Raw genomic sequence first — 18,082 nt, 5'->3', positions numbered from 1 at the left:
GTCTGTTCTTAAACTAGTGGCAGGCCTATGCCTCCTGAGTGCTGGGGTTACAGATGAGTGAGCTGCCACGCCCATTCTTATCTATACCCTTCTATGGATCTTTTATCTGTTTGTTGAAGATAAAACAAGAGAAAACGCCATTTAAACTGCCAGAAGCCAGGAGGGGGTGGTACATGCCTCTAGTTTCAGCTACTTGGAAGAAAGAACTGGGAAGACTGTTTGAGCCCACACATTTGAGACCTTCCTGAGCAATACGGCGAGACATGATCTCAAACACCAAACAAAAATAAGACTGAGAATAGATTTTTAAAACTTGCTCATCAAGAAATATAACTGCAAAAAAACCCCAAAGAAATGTAATTGCTATGTATATGTGTGTGTACGTGTATAATTATATATATATATATATGTATATGTGTGTATGTGTGTATGTATGTATGTATAATTTTTTCCTAGACAGGTCTGATATGAGTTATATAATAGCCTCTTAGGCAATATAACAGGATCTAAGACTTGATAGCTGTTTGAGGAACACTCAAATGGCTGGGCATGGTGGTGCATGCCTTTAATCCTGGCATTCAGGTGAATCTCTGAGTTCAAAGCCAGCCTGGTCTATGTTACAGAATGAGTTCAAGGACAGACAGGGCTACACAGAGAGACCCTGTCTCAAAACAAAAACAAACAAAAAACAAAGCTAAAGCCCAGAGCACGTGCTCCTCTTGCAGAAGACCCAGATTCCATCCCCAGCACCTACACGGCAGCTCACAACTGTTATCTCCAGTTCCAGGGATCCCATTCCCTCTTCTGGCCTCTGCAGGCCCAAGGCATGTGCACAGGCACAGTACAATATGTACATGCAGGTAAAACAGTCATATTCAGCAAACAATCTGAAAATAAAACTTTTAAAGGCCATATTTTGCTGCGGCTTCTAAACACCACACATTCCCAGTCTTTTTCTTTGACAAACATCTCCTGAAGGGCTTTCATGACTGGTTGGTGCCTCTACCATTTGAGTTGGTGGCCCTCGTGCCTCCTTATAATACTGCTGAACCCAGAATGAAATCACTGCCTAAAAGCTCTTGGAAAGGACTCAAAAACATCATGAAAAGAAACCACAAAACTAGAAAGACTCTGTCTCTAGGTAAAGCTGATTAAGGTAAAGCTTGCTGTTTTTATTCAACAGATTAAATTTTTTTTAAAGATTTATTTATTTATTATGTATACAACATTCCTTCCCTGTATGCTTGCATGCCAGAAGAGAGCACCAGATCTCATTATAGATGGTTGTGAGCCACCATGTGGTTGCTGGGAATTGAACTTAGGACCTCTGGAAGAGCAGCCAGTGCTCTTAACCTCTGAGCCATCTCTCCAGGCCCAACAGATTAAATTTTTAATTTTATTTTTTATTGTTTTTATTGAGCTATACGCTTTTCTCTGCTCCCCTCCCTTTCTCCCCTCTCCTGTGACCCCCATGCTCCCAATTTACTCAGGAGATCTTATCTTTTTCTCCTTCCTATGTAGATTCATGTTTTTAAATGTTTAGTTTTCTTGAAAAGCATTTTTTAAAGATTTAATTTTGTGTGTATGTTTTGCCTACATGTGTACACAGGCATGCGTGATGACTGAGGAAGTGGTAAGCCTCCATGTGGGTGCTGTGAACTGAACCAAGGTCCCTGCAAGAACAGCAAGTGTGGGGGGCTGCAGATCCCTGGCCCCTTGACTTCCTTTGCCTGCCTCAGACCCTTTGCCTGTTGGAGTGAACTGAGCAAAACAACTTCTTTACCTGTGCCTGCAGCTGCTCTGAGCACGAGACCTTGATGGCAGGGGAGAGGGTTCTGGTGAGGCCTGCAGCTGAAAGATAATGAGAGCTGGGGCGTGGCTATCAGTTAAGGATCCCTATATAAGCTTCCCTGGAGCACAATAAAGTTAGCATTCTTTTTTTTTTTTTTTCTTCGAGACAGGGTTTCTCTGCAGCTTTAGAGCCTGTCCTGGAGCTAGCTCTCTCTCTCTCTCTTTTTTTTTTTTTTTTGGCTTTTTGAGACAGGGTTTCCCAGTAGTTTCTAGAGCCTGTCCTGGAACTAGCTCTTGTAGACCAGCCTGGTCTCGAACTCAGAGATCCGCCTGCCTCTGCCTCCCGAGTGCTGGGATTAAAGGTGTGCGCCACCACTGCCGGGCTAAACTTAGCATTCTTGTATCAAGGATGACCCACGTCTCTGTCTGTGTGTGTGTGTATGTTTTAATATCGCCAGCCTAGTTGCCCGTATTATGTACCAACCTGTTGTGTCAAAGGCACTACAAGCAAGTACTCTTAACCGCTGAAGCAACAATCCAGTTCCTAAGCTTTTAGTTTTTAATAATTTTTAATTCACTATATGTAGTGATAAGGCGAGCAGGCCTGCTTTTCATCCCGCCCGGCTACTGCATAGCTAGCTTAGCCTTGGAACTAACAACACACAAACTGTATTCATTTAAACACTGCCTGGCCCATTAGTTTCAGCCTCTTATTAGCTAATTCTCACATCTTGCTTTAACCCATATTTAGTAATGTGTGTAGCACCACAAGGTGGTGGCTTACCGGGAAAGATTCAGCATGTATGACCTGGCGGCTGGCTCCATGGCGTCTCTCCCAGGGAGGAGAGGCATGACGATTACCTAACTTCCCTTCTTCCCAGCATTCTGTTCTGTCTACTCCACCTATCTAGATCCTGCCCTATCAAAAAGCCAAGGCAGTTTATTAACCAATGACAGTCCTCCATCAACTATATTGCTCAGGCTAGCCCTGAACTCTTGAGTTTAAGCAATCCTCCCTCAGCCACTTGAGTGGCTACAATTATACATGTGTACCATTGTGGGGCACAACTACCACCACTAACTTATTAACAAATCCTTATCCCTGCAGATGGCAGTGAGAGTCCACACTCACACGAGCACTGCGGGATAAATGAGAACACAAAGGGAAGGGGCCGAGCCAGTCCTATCACTTTAAATAAATTCAGTCAGGAGAGGCCGACCACCACTCCCTCCTTTCCCTCTTCACCACTCCTTTGGAGTAAGTCACTCATTCCTCAACAGATCTGAGCACAGAATCAGGCTCTGGCCACAGCTTCAGCCAACTTATGTACACGCTTCTTTTCATCAGGGGGCCTTACTTACTTACTGGTGGTCTTGTCACACTGGCAATGGATTTTTCCCCCCAGCCTTCAAATCATCCACTTAACCCAGGAACTTTCCACATCTCACCACTGGCTTCTTTCAGGGTTGTAAAGGTCTCTCAAGCTTTGAAGTTATACACATATACAGATAATCATAAATGTCTTACACACACACACACACACACACAGCAGTAACAGCAGTAACAGGAGAGTAGGGAAGATTTCACTTAAGACTTACAGCTGAGGCCTTAGAAGCAAAACTCAGTCAAATACGACCGCAGAAAGTGAGTCAGGAAGAGGCTAAGAGTCTAAGAACATGCAGGGTATGAGGCCAAACGTCCTGTCCGCAGTGTGCAATGCAAGTTCTTCTCTGCTCAGCTGAGGCTACACTTCCCTACAAGATAAGAGTATCCTTAGCCACACAGGGTTCCTTGGGAAGAGACGACATGGACTCATTCATAAGAAGTTGCTTTGTGGGCTGGAGAGATGGCTCAGAGGTTAAGAGCACTGGCTGCTCTTCCAGAGGTCCTGTGTTCAATTCCCAGCAACCACATGGTGACTCACAACCATCTGTACTGAGATCTGGTGCCCTCCTCTGGCGTGCGGACATACATGGAGGCAGAATGTATACATAATAAATAAATCTTAAAAAAAGAAGTTGCTTTGTGACCATGGAGAGGACAATTCAGCAGAATAACTTTATCGTCTTCATCACCTTCATGAGAACTCCAGGTATACACAGCCAACATAAAGGACACTTAAGATCACACGGGCTGGGCGGTGGTGGCGCTCACTTTTAATCCCAGCACTTGGGAGGCAGAGGCAGGCGGATCTCTTGAGTTTGAGGCTAGCCTGGTCTATAGAGCTAGTTCTGGGACAACTTGGGCTGTTTGTGCAGAGAAACCCTGTTCGAAAAACTAACAAAAACAAAACAAAACAAAACAACAACAAAAAATCACATGGGACTAGGTTTCCCATTTTCAGCTTAGGCATTAATTGACATGAAATATACAAACTTTCATCTCTGTTAATTGTCATTGAATGAAAGTCAGTTTACTTTGAAAATTAGAAAATGTAAAGAAAGTAATTGAAAGGAGGGAAGCAAATTTAGTTTTTAGAAAATGTAAAATTAATAATGTACACAGTGCTTACTTTCTGGAGACCTGAATTTTCTCTATCCAGCTGATGCTTATTTCTCTTGATCATAAACACAACTGAAGAAAAGCAGAGTTAAAGCCGTGTCTAAGTAATATGCAGATCTGTTTTCCTTGGCCGTGCAGGGGCAGAGAACCCAGAGCCTCACATGCTAGACAAGTGTTCTATCACCCCAGTCCTGGTTTTCTTAGGACACAGTGATGCTATTTAGCCCAGGCTGACCTCCAATGCCCAGGAAGTCACTTTCCCTTTATTTATTTACATAATAGGTATTGATGACTGAACCCAGGGCCTTGTGCATGCTAGGTAAGTGTGTGATGCCCCCATCCTTTTAGCAGGTATAATAAGGGTTAGTGAAATGGCCCAGCCAGTAAAGGAAGTTGCCACTAAGCCTAAACCTGAGTTAGAGCCCCAGAACCCACATGGTAAAAGAGAAATGACTCCCACAATGTATACTCAGTACATGACTACTGCGGCATGTGTATGCTCACACAAAATAAATAAAATGTAAAAAATAATTGGAGATATTCTTGAGTATACATCCTCAGTGACTATGAAAATTGGTTTATGGGGGTATGTGTATGTCAGAATATCTATAAAGCACCAGAATATGTATATATAGATATACAGTGAATATGTGATATAGAATGAGGGGTGACAGAGGAAATCTAAAAAGGTTCTTCAGGGAGGGAATTAATATATAAGAACCTGTTACAGAGACTCTTGGGAAATCTAGATACTAAAGCAAATCTACTTGAATGTTAAGTCAAACTACATGGATAAGAACATCATCGTCACTATGTTTCTAAGCAATGTACTTGTTTGATTTGAGCTTCTCTTAGCCAAGGTCATTAAAATTTGCAAAGAAAAATTGAATTTAAAAAATACACTTGTAAATCATTTAAGTTTATAACACACAGACTACAAACTCAAAAAGTAAATTTATTTAAATTACTAAAATAGTTTTTAAAGTTATTTACACATTAGCTGCTACAATTTTTTCCTGACAGATACAAGCAACATGTCACTTCGAAATTATTTAAGTCGGTGGACATTCAATAAAACACTTCTTTTTCCATATGATATGTATGTAAAAAATAAAGACTTTTCCAAACTTTTTAATAATTCTTTATAAAATAAACCTGATTGCCTGCCTTCTGACAGGAAAGGATTATAATAAAGGTACAGATGCTGGTAGTCCCCCTGAAAAGAAGCTAGACCTCTTTCTCCCACCCACCATGAGACCCCAGGGGTAAAGAAGTTGGCTAGTACTAAAAAGTAGAATTTTCGTTTAGATGCCCATGGGCAAAAGAACTCAGATCTAGGATTATAAGAGTTGAAGAAAAAAAAAGCAGTTGACAGATGAGAAAGCCAAGTTTCAAGTGCAAAAAACCCTAAGATACTATAGTAGTGGAAACATATGTCCCACATGCTTCACGTGTGCAGTGGAAACATGTCTTGCATGCTCAACGTGTACAGAAGAAACATATGTCCCACAGGCTTCACGTGTGGTCAAAAAACCCTAAAATACTACAGCAGTGGAGACATGTCCCACAGCTTCACGTGTGGTCAAGGTTCACTCCTTTGACTTGAGGCACTCAACAAAACCGATCATGTGCACAGGATATTTTTGTATTTGTTATGGAGTTAAAGTACACACGTACAAGCACAGAATGGAGTCCTCTTCAACAGCCTAGCAGAGAACTGTTTACCAATTTTTGAAGTTCTCTTTGTGTGTGTGTGGGGGGGGGGGGGTGCTAAGACAGTATTTCAATCTGCAGCCTATGCAGGCTGGTTTGAAACTCACTATACAGTTAGTGATGGCCATGAAGTCACAGCACCCCTCCTGCTTCAGCTTCCCAAGTGCTGGAATTACAGACAGGAGCCACCTGACTTTGAAATGCATTTCTACTGCTGAGGCATGATGTAGTTCAGCGGCAGAGTACTTGACCAGCACGGGTGGGTCTTAGGTTCAATCCCTGGTACTGGAAAAAGCAAAAAATTAAAGAGTCCAAACCATCAAGTTGAGGATGTACTGGAAATTATATTTCGTTAAGATAGAAACTGTCAGGTTAAACCAAAGAGACCTACCTTTAAAATTGGTACGTGTCAAATATGGATATAAACATGACAGACATGCTGTGGGAATTCCCTTTTACTGGGGAGTGGGATTGTAATGGGGTCTGATCTATACATTCCATATTGGCTTTTGATTCAAGATGCTACCACCTCTTTTTGTTGAGCACTGAGCTTACAGGCGTGTGGAATGCTGGTCACTGAGTCCAGGGTAATGAAGAAGCTGGGCAAATGCTCTACCCCTGAGCTTAGCCTCACACCAAGAACTTTCTCTAGGTGGGGAAAAAGAAGCATGAAGGGCAAACTGTAGCAGCTCACCAAGGTAACAGCCTAGACATGTCTGCGTAGCCCACTGCCCAGAGGCTTTTGGCACTGTCGTGCTTACCTTTTAAAGTTTCATTTTAGCCGGGTGATGGTGGCGCACGCCTTTAATCCCAGCACTCGGGAGGCAGAGGCAGGCGGATCTCTGAGTTCGAGGCCAGCCTGGTCTACAAGAGTTAGTTCCAGGACAGGCTCTAGAAACTACAGGGAAACCCTGTCTCGAAAAACCAAAAAAAAAAAAAAGTTAACATTTCATTTTGAAACCTCCCCCCTTTTTATTTAAAAACAAAACAAAAAACAAAAAAACAAAAACCCCAGTGTCTCATGTAGCCCAGGGTGGCAGAAAACTTACTATGTGGATGAGGCTGGCTTTGAACTTCTGACCCTCCTGACTCTACCCCGGGAAAGTGCTGAGATTACAGGCATGGCTCACCACTGCCCAGCTTGCAGCTATTTTCCCCCCTTCCTTTTCCTTCTCCATTCAACAATTTCTCTTCCCTTTCCACCTCCCAAGCCCTCTTCTTCCCCCTCTAAAGCCAGTGGGGGACGGGGCTAAACTGCACACCCAGATGACTTTTGTCTTTTATAGATAAAAGCTAAGGATCACACACTTAAAAATGGTATAAATGGAAAAATAATGGGGAAATCCACAGCTACAATTAGAAAGCGCTCAGACTAAAAGGGCCACAAACAAAAAATCCAAAGTTATAAAGAATGCTGATTCTTTGAGAAAGGCACCTAGTCCTTCTCACAGGTCACAGCACAGCAAGAATGATTTGGGCACAATCAAAGCAGGTCCATGGGGAACTGCGTCGACTTTCGCCCATGCTAAATACCCTTAGCATAGTTCTCAGTGGAAACAGAAAATGATTCTCTCAAATCACAGATAATCAGGCTGCACGAACAATTTAGGTATTACACTTTTATGTATGAACTTAATTTCCTTTAAAAAGAAACCAGTTTTCAAAAACTGCTCCAGACTCCGTCTCTACTTAGAAAGTCTGAAAACTGCCCAGACCTCGAGACGTGATTTCCGCTTCTCCCTCACAGGCAGCTGCCCCCTTTCAGGGCATTTTCGGGCTGAACGGGCAGCACCAGGTGAGAAATGCGGCTCCAGAGCCCATTCAGCTTGTCTGGGTCCATGTGGTTGTAGGAGCTGGCCGTGTGAGAGTTGGTGAACTTGACTTTGAGGAAATCCCTCACTTTCTCTTCAATTTCCTTCAGGCCTAGACTGGCTTCCAGTGTCTTCTCCTCCAACAGTACAGTCAGGACTAGGGCTACATCTTTGAAGGCTGCGTTCTCATGGTCGCAGTATTTATAGAAGATCAAGGTTGAACCTGCAGGTAGGGACTCGAAGCGGTGTACCACAGCTGCATTCTGGCCATTTCTAAACCCATCGCTCAGTTCTTGATCCACTTGCTGTTTGACCTCATCACTGTCTTGAGCAGCTTTCCCTGCCCCGTCAATCCGGATGGCACGGACACTACGGAAGGAAGAATAGGCATCGGCAATCTGTTCACTCAGACACTTGAGCACTTCTTCAGCATCTTGGGCTGCAGTGAGCAAAAGGATGGCAGGCTGGGGCCGAGGGAGGGAGCTATTCAGATGTCTTTCCAGGAATGTTGTGCCTCTTTTCCACAGCTTCTCGTCCTGACTCTGGTACTTAGACCGAAGTTGTTTCATCTGGTTCTGGAATTCTTGAACGGCAGTAGGTTCTCTTGCAGGAGTGTAAAGGAACCAAAGCACTCCAAAAACAAGGATGATGAGCAGAGTGAGCAGCCACAGCTTTATGTTGACAGAAGACTCATTTTGCAGTTGTTCAGCAGCTTCTGCTGGGGGTGGGGGACGACACATATTACATTTTCTTAGATTCTAGGGTGAGTGATTTCTTTTCATTCTGTGTATGTGCATATGGGGGCAGGTGCTCACTCTGCAGAGGTTAAATGCAAAGGTCTCCTGGAGTTAGAGTTACAGGTGACTGAATGTCTGGGCGGTGCTGGGAATTAGACCTGGTCCTGCATGAGCAGTACATAATCTTAACCTCAGCTCAGCTCTACCTCTAGCCCCACGCATGACTCTGTCTACAACTCAGTATGCAGACCAGGCTAACCCGAAACTCCCTGTCTCTGCCTCTTGAGTGTTGGGATTAAAAGTGTGTGCCACCATGTCTGACTAAGGGAAAGTACTTTAAAGAAAGGAGCTGGTAATGTTTGTTTTTTTTTTTTTTCTTAAATAAATATATTCTCTTCAGGAAAAGCTCAAAAAAGCTAAGTTTAGATAAATATTAATGTTAGAAAGGCAACTGTTTCTAAAGAAAAATAATTTTTTTTTTTTTGTTTTTCGAGACAGGGTTTCTCTGTGGCTTTGGAGCCTGTCCTGGAACTAGCTCTGTAGACCAGGCTGGTCTCGAACTCACAGAGATCCGCCTGCCTCTGCCTCCTGAGTGCTGGGATTAAAGGCGTGCGCCACCATCGCTCAGCAAGAAAAATAATTTAAATATCTCTTAATAATTTTTTCATATTTAAAAATTTCATAATTCATGATAATTTCAGAAGTAAAACTGTTTATAAAACAAGAGTTATGAACATTTTCTAACAGTTGTGAAGTAAATAGTAGATGCTTTATAAAACTGTTTAATTTAGTTTTGTTTTGTTTTTCGAGACAGGGTTTCTCTGCAGCTTTAGAGCCTGTCCTGGAGCTAGCTCTTGTAGACCAGGCTGGTCTCGAACTCACAGAGATCCGCCTGCCTCTGCCTCCCAAGTGCTGGGATTAAAGGCGTGCGCCACCACCGCCTGGCTTAAAACTGTTTAATTTAGAAACTCAGTAGTTAACATGGCTGGCTATCTAGGGTAGAATATTTCCGAAGTATATAAAGAAAAAGTTCCACATAAACGAATGCATTTCATATGCTACAACAGCTAATTGTCCATGTAAACTAACGGTGCTGATACATACCTTTGTGGCACGCAAGCTGACAGTGCTCAACTCTGGCACTGAACTCGTCATTATCATTGGAAATAATTATGGTATCATTTTGTTTACACAATGCTTTTCAATTTGATTAACGTTTTCCATAGATCACTTCATTTACCAATTAATAACATACTTATAGTACCATTTCTGAATCTTTTATTTATGGATGACTTTAGCCTAATAGAGGTACTAGGGATCTTTTAGAGCAGCAATCTCAGTGTGGCCTGAAGCTATCTAAACAGTATTTGATAGGTATCGATCTGAAAATTAACAGTAAGATATTTCTGTTTTTTTCTACTGTGCTGACACTTGCACTGAATGACTGGGGATCAGCACTCAAAGCTGTATTAGCACATTCATTGTAGTATTATTGCCAGCATACAAGGCTAAAAATAATCGGGGAATGCAGGCGCTGTGATGCACGCCTGCCTTTAATCCCAGCACTTGGGAGGCAGGTGGATGGATGTCTGTGAGTTCAAGGCCAGCATGGTCTATATATAGTGAGTTCCGGGCAATCTAGGGCTATGCAGAGGGACTCTGTTTAAAAAAAAAAAAAAAAAAAAAAAAACTCAAAAGCAACAACAACAAAAAAATTAGGGCTGGTAAGATGGCTCAGTAGGTGAAGGTGCCTGTCATTAAGTCTGATGACCTGAGTTTGATCCCCACCACCCACATATTAGAAGTGTCCTGACACTTCTAATATACACATATAATAAATATAATAAATATTAATATATAATTTATATAAATATATAAATATAAATATAATAAACATAATCATTTTTAAAGGGAAAGAGGAAGAACCAGTTTCACTTAAGACTGTCCTTCATAAAGTAGCTAATAATTTTGTTCTACCTCAGTCCTTGTGGGCTGGGGCAGGGTACAGCTTGGCATAAATGGCATGTGTGAGGGTCTTGGCAGGATCCTCAGCACCATAAAAAATAAAACTCAAGACTTTCAGCCCTCTGAGTACATAGTCTCAGTGTTCTGTATAAAGACACACATGTTAGCAGTTCAGCACAGACAACGGTTATCCAAAGGAAAAGGGCTTTGCAACTGACCTGTAAGTTGAATTAACCACTTAAAGTGAATACCATTTTTACTTGGAAAAAAAATGCCACCCTATGGCTAGTCACACTCCTGCATTTCCCAGCTACTTGAAGAATGGAGCAAAGTACATCAGTGACTTTCAGGAAAGCGACTGACAGTGTTTGCTGACAGTCTAATGTTCAAAATATCAAGTGAAAACTACAATTTTGGAAATGTTATAATGTTGCCATTATAAAATTGTTTAGCCACTGAACAATCTCTCCAGTCCTACTTACAACTTTGATTTTTGATATTATGAACAATATAGTTAAGAGGAAACTAGACATTTCATATGGTTTGCCTACACAGAATTTCACTGCTGGTAAAACATACTTTTTCCGTAGACGTGTTTATGGTGCCTTAAATACCATTAAGTCACATGGCTGTCAAAGAATGTTTTAAAACAAATACGGGCCACCAACTTTGGACTTACTCAATGAACAGATAAACTTACGTTGGCTGGAGGTTGATGGAGACTGGTTTCCAAGCTCTGATTCCTGAATGCTATTATCTAAAAAATAAAAAAGAAGGCAGAGGTGAGGCAGAATATCCGATCGCCTGCTGCGCTGAAGGCCTTCACAGTTCAGCACAGCAACACTGACCTAGCACAGAGCGACGTTAAAACACCAGTGTTGAGAGAAAGCCCTGCAGCTCATTTAATAGGAATGGCACACGCTGGGACAAAGGAAAGAAGACAAAAGGATAAGGATACCACAAAAAAGCACGGAATCATCTGGAAAACGACCGTTTACAAAACTGCTGCCTGGTGAAGACGCTGTAAAGAGGAAGGAAATATAGACCGTGGATTATCTAAATTACCTGGAATAAGGTATTTCCATACAAAACTCAATCTTAAATTTCATTATTTTCTATTTTAGAATAAATGAAGTATATCCTTTGGAGATTCTGACCATTTAAGTTTTTAATAACGTTTTGCACACCCTTATTCCCAGCACTTGGGAGGCAGAGGCAAGGGGATCTTAGTGAATTTGAGGCCAGCCTGGTCTACAAAGAGAGTTCCAGGAAAGCCAGACTGTTACACAGAGAAACCCTGTCTCGGAAAAGCAAAAACAAAAACAAAACAAACAAACAAACAAAAACCCCACAAAACCAGAGCCGAAAACATAAAACAAAACAACATAAAAAATAAGAAAAATCTTATTAAACAACTTGACTGGTATGGCCTATTTGCCATTATAGCCGCCTACCACTTGCCTGCAGTAACTTGTGCAGGGACAGCTTTTGAACAGATAAATGATCTTCCTTGCGTTTATTAACAACTTTTGCTTAAGAAATACTGGATTAGGGGGCTGGAGTGATGGCTCAGAGGTTGGGAGCGTTGCCTGCTCTTCCAGAGGTCCTGAGTTCAATTCCCAGCAACCACATGGTGGCTCACAACCATCTATAATGGGGTCTGGTGCCCTCTTCTGGCCTGCAGGCATACACACAGACAGAATGTTGTGTACATAATAAATTAAAAAAAAAGAAATACTGGATTAGACAATGGAATAAAGTTAGGACTGCTAAGACACAGACAGTGCCTTGAGTCATATGACCAAAAACCAGAAACAAAACTGAAACACTCAACAATCAAGTAAGACAAAATGACATCATGCTAACTCTAAAAGCCACATTGTTTTCACGGATTCTGCCTTTTTAGAAGTTTCTAACTTCTAAATTGCCCATGAAGTTACAATTGCATTATTAAAAACCAAGCAATAAAGAAAATCCCCAAACACATCAGCTGTTCATCTTAAATACCTCATTACATGGTTGCAAAGATCAAATGGGATCCATGAGAGTGGTTTAATAGTCTCTCTCATGATGGACACAACAAATAACTAAGTACTAGTAGATGTCACACACACTATGTATATATCCCACAGGTCACAAACATACCTTTAAGCCTGCTATGTATAAACTGCTGAGGTAGGACATGGCCTAAAAGTTCAGTCTATCTTCCTTACTAGAGGCAGTAATCACTAGAGTCTAGAAAATCCCTAGAGGCAATAAAAACGTAGAGACTTTCAAGCCTGAAGATTACAGCAGCAGTCACTCACTCCATAAAGAGGGCATGAATCCACCACAATTATAGCTTTGTCCATAATACAAATAAACAAGTTATGTGATAAGAGTTAAACATCATGTTTAATGTGGAAGACTCATCACAGTCCTGAGCTAAAAGCTGAAGTGCAGGAAGTGGGAATTAGACCCAAGGAGCCCAAATGCTAAGCTCTATGTCTGCACTCCCACTTTTGAGAGGCCAGTAAGTATGTTTCAAAGATCTGATTCTCTAGACATATTTTAAACTATTTTATCACAAGGTAAGAAGCTATCTTAGCCAGAAGGTTAGGATGCAGATTGAAACCTGAACCGGGTCCTTTTACCCCTAGGGAACTGGTGCTAAGATGAGATGACAAAAAGAAATCCAAGTTCCAGGTTCTGAAACACCCATATTTAAAAATACTCCCACCACAGCAGGCAGAAATACATACCCGAATGACATGTAGAATGCCAAGAGAAATATGGAAGTGAGAGAGAGAACCAGCCAAGCATGAGGTGGCGAGGGGTTAAAGAAGGCTAGTGATAGCCATGTGAGACCCTGCCTAAAACCAAAGCCATCCGGGAGAAAAGTTTAAACAGTTGCCCTGGCCTGAAGAGTGATCTATGGAAAGGCTGTTATAAAATCACCACAGGTTTTTTTTTCACTGTTAGAAATGTTTTCTGCTTCTTCCTTGTTTTATCCTAAACAAAACTTTGTTAAAGGACTAATAATCTTCCTTTGCCCACTGGTCTAGGTATGCAGCCCAGGCTGTCATCAGCAACCACCTCCAGCACCCTGATTAAAGGTGTGTACCACTATGTCCAGCTTGATGCATGCGTATTTCTTGTATGTATTTTCCTACAAAACTCTTCAAGTTCAATACAATACCCAGATATGGTAGTTATAAATACTTAAGTCATAGCAAATAATTTAATTTACAATGAAGTAGGAATGCAAACACAAAATTCTAAAAATAAACTACAAATTTGATGAAAGAAATGCTACGTCAGGGGCTGGAGAGATGGCTCAGAGGTTAAGAGCATTGCCTGCTCTTCCAAAGGTCCTGAGTTCAATTCCCAGCCACCACATGGTGGCTCACCACCATCTGTAATGGGGTCTGGTGCCCTCTTCTGGCCTGCAGGCATACACGCAGACAGAATATTGTATACATAATAAATAAATATTAAAAGAAAATTAAAAAAAAAAACCTCAAAAGATAAGGTAAAAAAAAAAAAAAAAAAAAAAGAAATGCTATGTCAGTCAGTCATGGTTGACTTTTTACTCCAGTACTTGGGAGGCAAAAGCATGTGGATCTCTGAGTTGCAGGCCAACCTGCTCTATGTATCCAGTTTTAGGCCACACAGGGCTATACACAAAAACAAAAAAGCAGCAGCAGCACAACTATATCTGTGTTTCAAATAGTTGTTCAATATAACTTTCCTTTTGCAATGAGCAATGCCATAGAGAAAATAAAATTTAAAAGGGATTAGAGAGGTAACACTGGGGTTAAGATAGCATGTACTGCTCTTCCAGAGGACCAGAGTTAAAATCCCACACCAGGTGGCTGGCTCATAACCACCAGTAACTCCAGCTCCAAAGGATCTGTGGCCTTCTTCTAACCTCTGGAGGTAATGTCCCCATGTGTACAAATAAAGCCACACAGACACTTAAAAAACTTCCAGAGCAGAGCGACGATTCAGCTGTTAGGAATACTTGGTGCTGTTGAAGAGGACCTCGGTTCAGTTCCTAAGACCCACTGCCAACAACTCCAGTAATGTGGGATTCCCCTGTGTATGCTATGAATATGTTTTATTAATATTGGTTAATAAAGAAGCTGCTTTGGCCTATGGCAGGACAGAAAAAAGTCAGGTAAGGAATCTAAACAGAGAAATAGAGAGTAGGTAGAGTCCAGGAGAGGCCATTTAGCTGCTGAAGAAGGAAGATGCCGGACACTTACTGGTAGGCCAGTCTTGTGGTGATACATAGATTAATAGAAATGGGTTGATTTAAGATATAAAAACTAGCTAGAAATATGCATGAACCACTGGTCAAACAGTGTTGGAATTAATATAGTTTCTGTGTGATTATCTGGGTCCGAATAGCCAGGAAATGAACTAGCAGCTTCCGCCTACACTCCAGTGTAACCCAAGCTCTCTTCTGGCTCATACAGATAAGTAGGCATACACACAAATAAAATTAAAACCAATTTTTAAAATGCTTCCTGGCACCAATGTGCACAGATTTCTTTTCTTTGCTATTTATTTCCTAGAATGCAATACTAAGAAATAATATGAGAAACTGAAGTTTTTGTGGAATACAGATAAAGTATTACTGCATTTTTACCTTTAAGAGTTGTTTCTTAGGATTTACATTTTCGATCGGGTGTGGTTGCACATTCCTTTAATCTTAGGAGGCAGAGGCAGGTGGATCTGAGTTCAAGGTCAGCCTAGTCTATAGAGTGAGTTCCAGGACTTCTAGGACTACACAGAGAGATGCTGTCTCTCAAATTTGAAAGAAATCAAGATTTTCATTTTTTATTCTGGTTACTCATAATTCTAATAAGCTGAATAATTAGTATTTGGTTTCCTAAGAATACAGTATAAAGGCAATAAAGAACAAATTATAAGAGGAAGTGTCTTCTATTATCAGATATATGCAATATTAAAAACTAACAGTCAAAAATAAGGCAAGAGAAAAGGGCATTTCATTTTTAGGCAGCTAAATAATTCACTTAAGTGTGGAATACAGCTTACTAGTGAGATAAAGTGAATTGGAACCATTAGAGATTATCTTGACCAGTTAGTGCCAGCCATTCTATGAGCAAATGGTAAAAAATAGGGATCTTTATATAATCTAAACAAACAGGGCAAAAGGGGCTGTGGTTAGATGGGAAAAGAGGGAGAGAATCCTAGTATGATGGCACATGCCTATAATCCTAATACTTGAGTAGCTGAGGTGGAGGTCCAGGCAATTTGGGCCGTATAGTGAAACGCTGTCTCAACCCACCAAAATCAAACGGTGTGGTATGGGAAGGAATAGGAGATAAGTCTCACTCAAGGCAGAACACAGAGCAGACATTTTTATACAGCCACTACAGGCATAGGCAGTACATTTTTTTGTTTTTGGCCATAGGGTTTTGCTCTAGAGCCCAGACTGACCATGACATCTTCGTCTTCCACCCCAGCCTCCCAAATGCTGGGATTACAAGGTTGGCTACACCTGGCTCCATTTCCTTTGTTGTTATTCATACTAGTGACAGAGCCCAGTGCTTTATGCATGCTAGCCAGTACGCACCACTGAGCTGCATCTCCAGCACTAATGAGGACGGACTTCCACAGAAACAATGGCAGACTAAGCTCAAGTATGGTTATCTCATCACATCAATTTATAGCTATGTCTTCTATCAGTGACATTTATTCTACCCTAAACATGATCATGAAAATACTGTGAAGTTCAGCCTTTATGACATGAAGTAATGAGCAGAGGTTTCAGTAGTGTTTATCTACATGGAATCCACTAACTCACACACACCTTTAGTTATTAGAAGAGTACAACTTCAATTCTGTACAAACTGCTACTACTGAAGCCGGGATCTTGTGAGGCCTGACAGTACCACCCATTAGTTTTCTGAAGCCACTTCCTATCCTGCACTAGCACTACGGAAGGCAATCCAGGAGTCATAGCATAGCTGACCTTTATTCCTTATCTGAAGGACTCAGCATTTGTATGTTAAATATCCAACAAAGCGCAGCAGAAAAGACAGGTATCTACTTACATGGCTGTCGAGTCCTCATTCTTATAACTTGAGGGTTTCTTTGATATTCTGAGCCTGAAGCAAACACATATAACACACATCACTTCACATACTTTCTAAGTTTACACCATGATTCAACATTATATAATAAATCTAACAGAAGTAGGGAATAGGGAGGAAAACATCAAAAGTAAAAGATAATTTGTAGTGTCCAATCAGTGAAGACAAAAGCCTTCCCATAACAAAAAATAATCACTCACTAGACAGAACTATGTTGTAGTCTTTCCCTCTAAGACTGAGTTCAAAACTACTGGAGTCTAATTACATTTAAGAAGAAAAGTTGGGCATCTACCCTGTAAGTAAACCATTGAGGCTAAAGCTGCCCTGAGTAGTGTTACATCACAGAGTAATTATTACAGTCAGTACTACTGTGTGCTGGATTTAAAAAGCTGAGGTGAGATGATTTAAAATCATACCAGAACTTTATTGCTCATTTATTTGGTTTCTTGAGATAGGGTTTCTTTGTGTACCTCGGACTGTCCTAGAACTTGCTCTGTAGGCCAGACTAGCCTTGAACTTAGAGATTCATCTGCCTCTGCTGGGATTAAAGGCATGTGTCACCATGCCTGGCCATGTAAGAACTTTTTTTTTGTTGTTTTTTGTTTTTCGAGACAGGGTTTCCCTGTAGTTTCTAGAGCCTGTCCTGGAACTAGCTCTTGTAGACCAGGCTGGCCTCAAACTCAGAGATCCGTCTGCCTCTGCCTCCCGAGTGCTGGGATTAAAGGCGCGCGCCACCACCGCCCGGCTTGTAAGAACTTTTTATTGGTTGAATAAGGCAGGAACAGGAAAAACTAAAATAGCTAACAGATTATTACTTACTTAGCACTGATGGCTGATTCTCGTGCACTGTGAAGTCCTGACCTAAAACAGACAATAGGAATAAGAGCAGAGGATACCGGGAAACAAAGACAAGATGTTAAATAGACATTTCACTTATCTACCAGGAGTGCTATAAAGAAACCAAATCCAACTCTTTGACCAGCAAATACACAATAAATATGGTTGTGAGCTGTCCATTGTGGTGCTGGGGACTGAAATCTGGTCCTCTGCAAGAGTAACAAGCACACTCCGGTGGTGGTGGCACACACCTTTAATCCCAGCACTCGGGAGGCAGAGGCTGGCAGATCTCTGTGAGTTCGAGGCCAACCTGGTCTATAAGAGCTAATTCCAGGACAGCTAGTGCTGTTATACAGAGAAACCCTGTCTCAAAAAACCAATAAGATAAAATAAAAATAAAAGAAAATCAAAGTTCTATGCCAGGCAGTGGTGGCACACACCTTTAATCCCAGCCCTCAGGAGGCAGAGGCAGAGACAGACAAATCTCTGTGAGTTTGAGGCCAGCCTGGTCTACAAGAGCTAGTTCCAGGACAGCTAGGACTGCTATTCAGGGAAACCCTGTCTCGAAAAACAAAACAAACCAAAAGATAAAAAACAAACAAATAAAAAAAGAGTAACAAG

The 18,082-nt window shown here is 41.4% G+C and overlaps 1 protein-coding gene across 2 annotated transcripts in view; it reads right to left on the bottom strand.

Moving 5' to 3' along the window:
• Positions 1-7,611: 7,611 nt before the first annotated feature.
• The window catches only part of Tor1aip1 (torsin 1A interacting protein 1), a 29,125-nt gene continuing 18,654 nt past the window's right edge, over positions 7,612-18,082 (bottom strand). The window contains exons 7-10 of one of the 2 annotated variants that reach the window (XM_038349328.1): positions 17,444-17,485; positions 16,586-16,639; positions 11,221-11,277; positions 7,612-8,536 (exon numbers count right to left, since the gene is read on the bottom strand). In XM_038349328.1, the coding sequence (XP_038205256.1) occupies positions 7,749-8,536; positions 11,221-11,277; positions 16,586-16,639; positions 17,444-17,485 (941 nt within the window). In that variant the 3' untranslated portion in view covers positions 7,612-7,748. The remainder of the gene's footprint in view (positions 8,537-11,220; positions 11,278-16,585; positions 16,640-17,443; positions 17,486-18,082) is intronic. The other variant, XM_038349329.1, reaches the window with a different exon arrangement.

The sequence above is a fragment of the Arvicola amphibius genome, chromosome 12, assembly GCF_903992535.2.
Source record: "Arvicola amphibius chromosome 12, mArvAmp1.2, whole genome shotgun sequence".
Taxonomy (NCBI): Eukaryota; Metazoa; Chordata; class Mammalia; order Rodentia; family Cricetidae; genus Arvicola; species Arvicola amphibius.
Note: the sequence above shows the minus strand (reverse complement) of the source record. Positions and strands in the feature narration are given on the sequence as shown.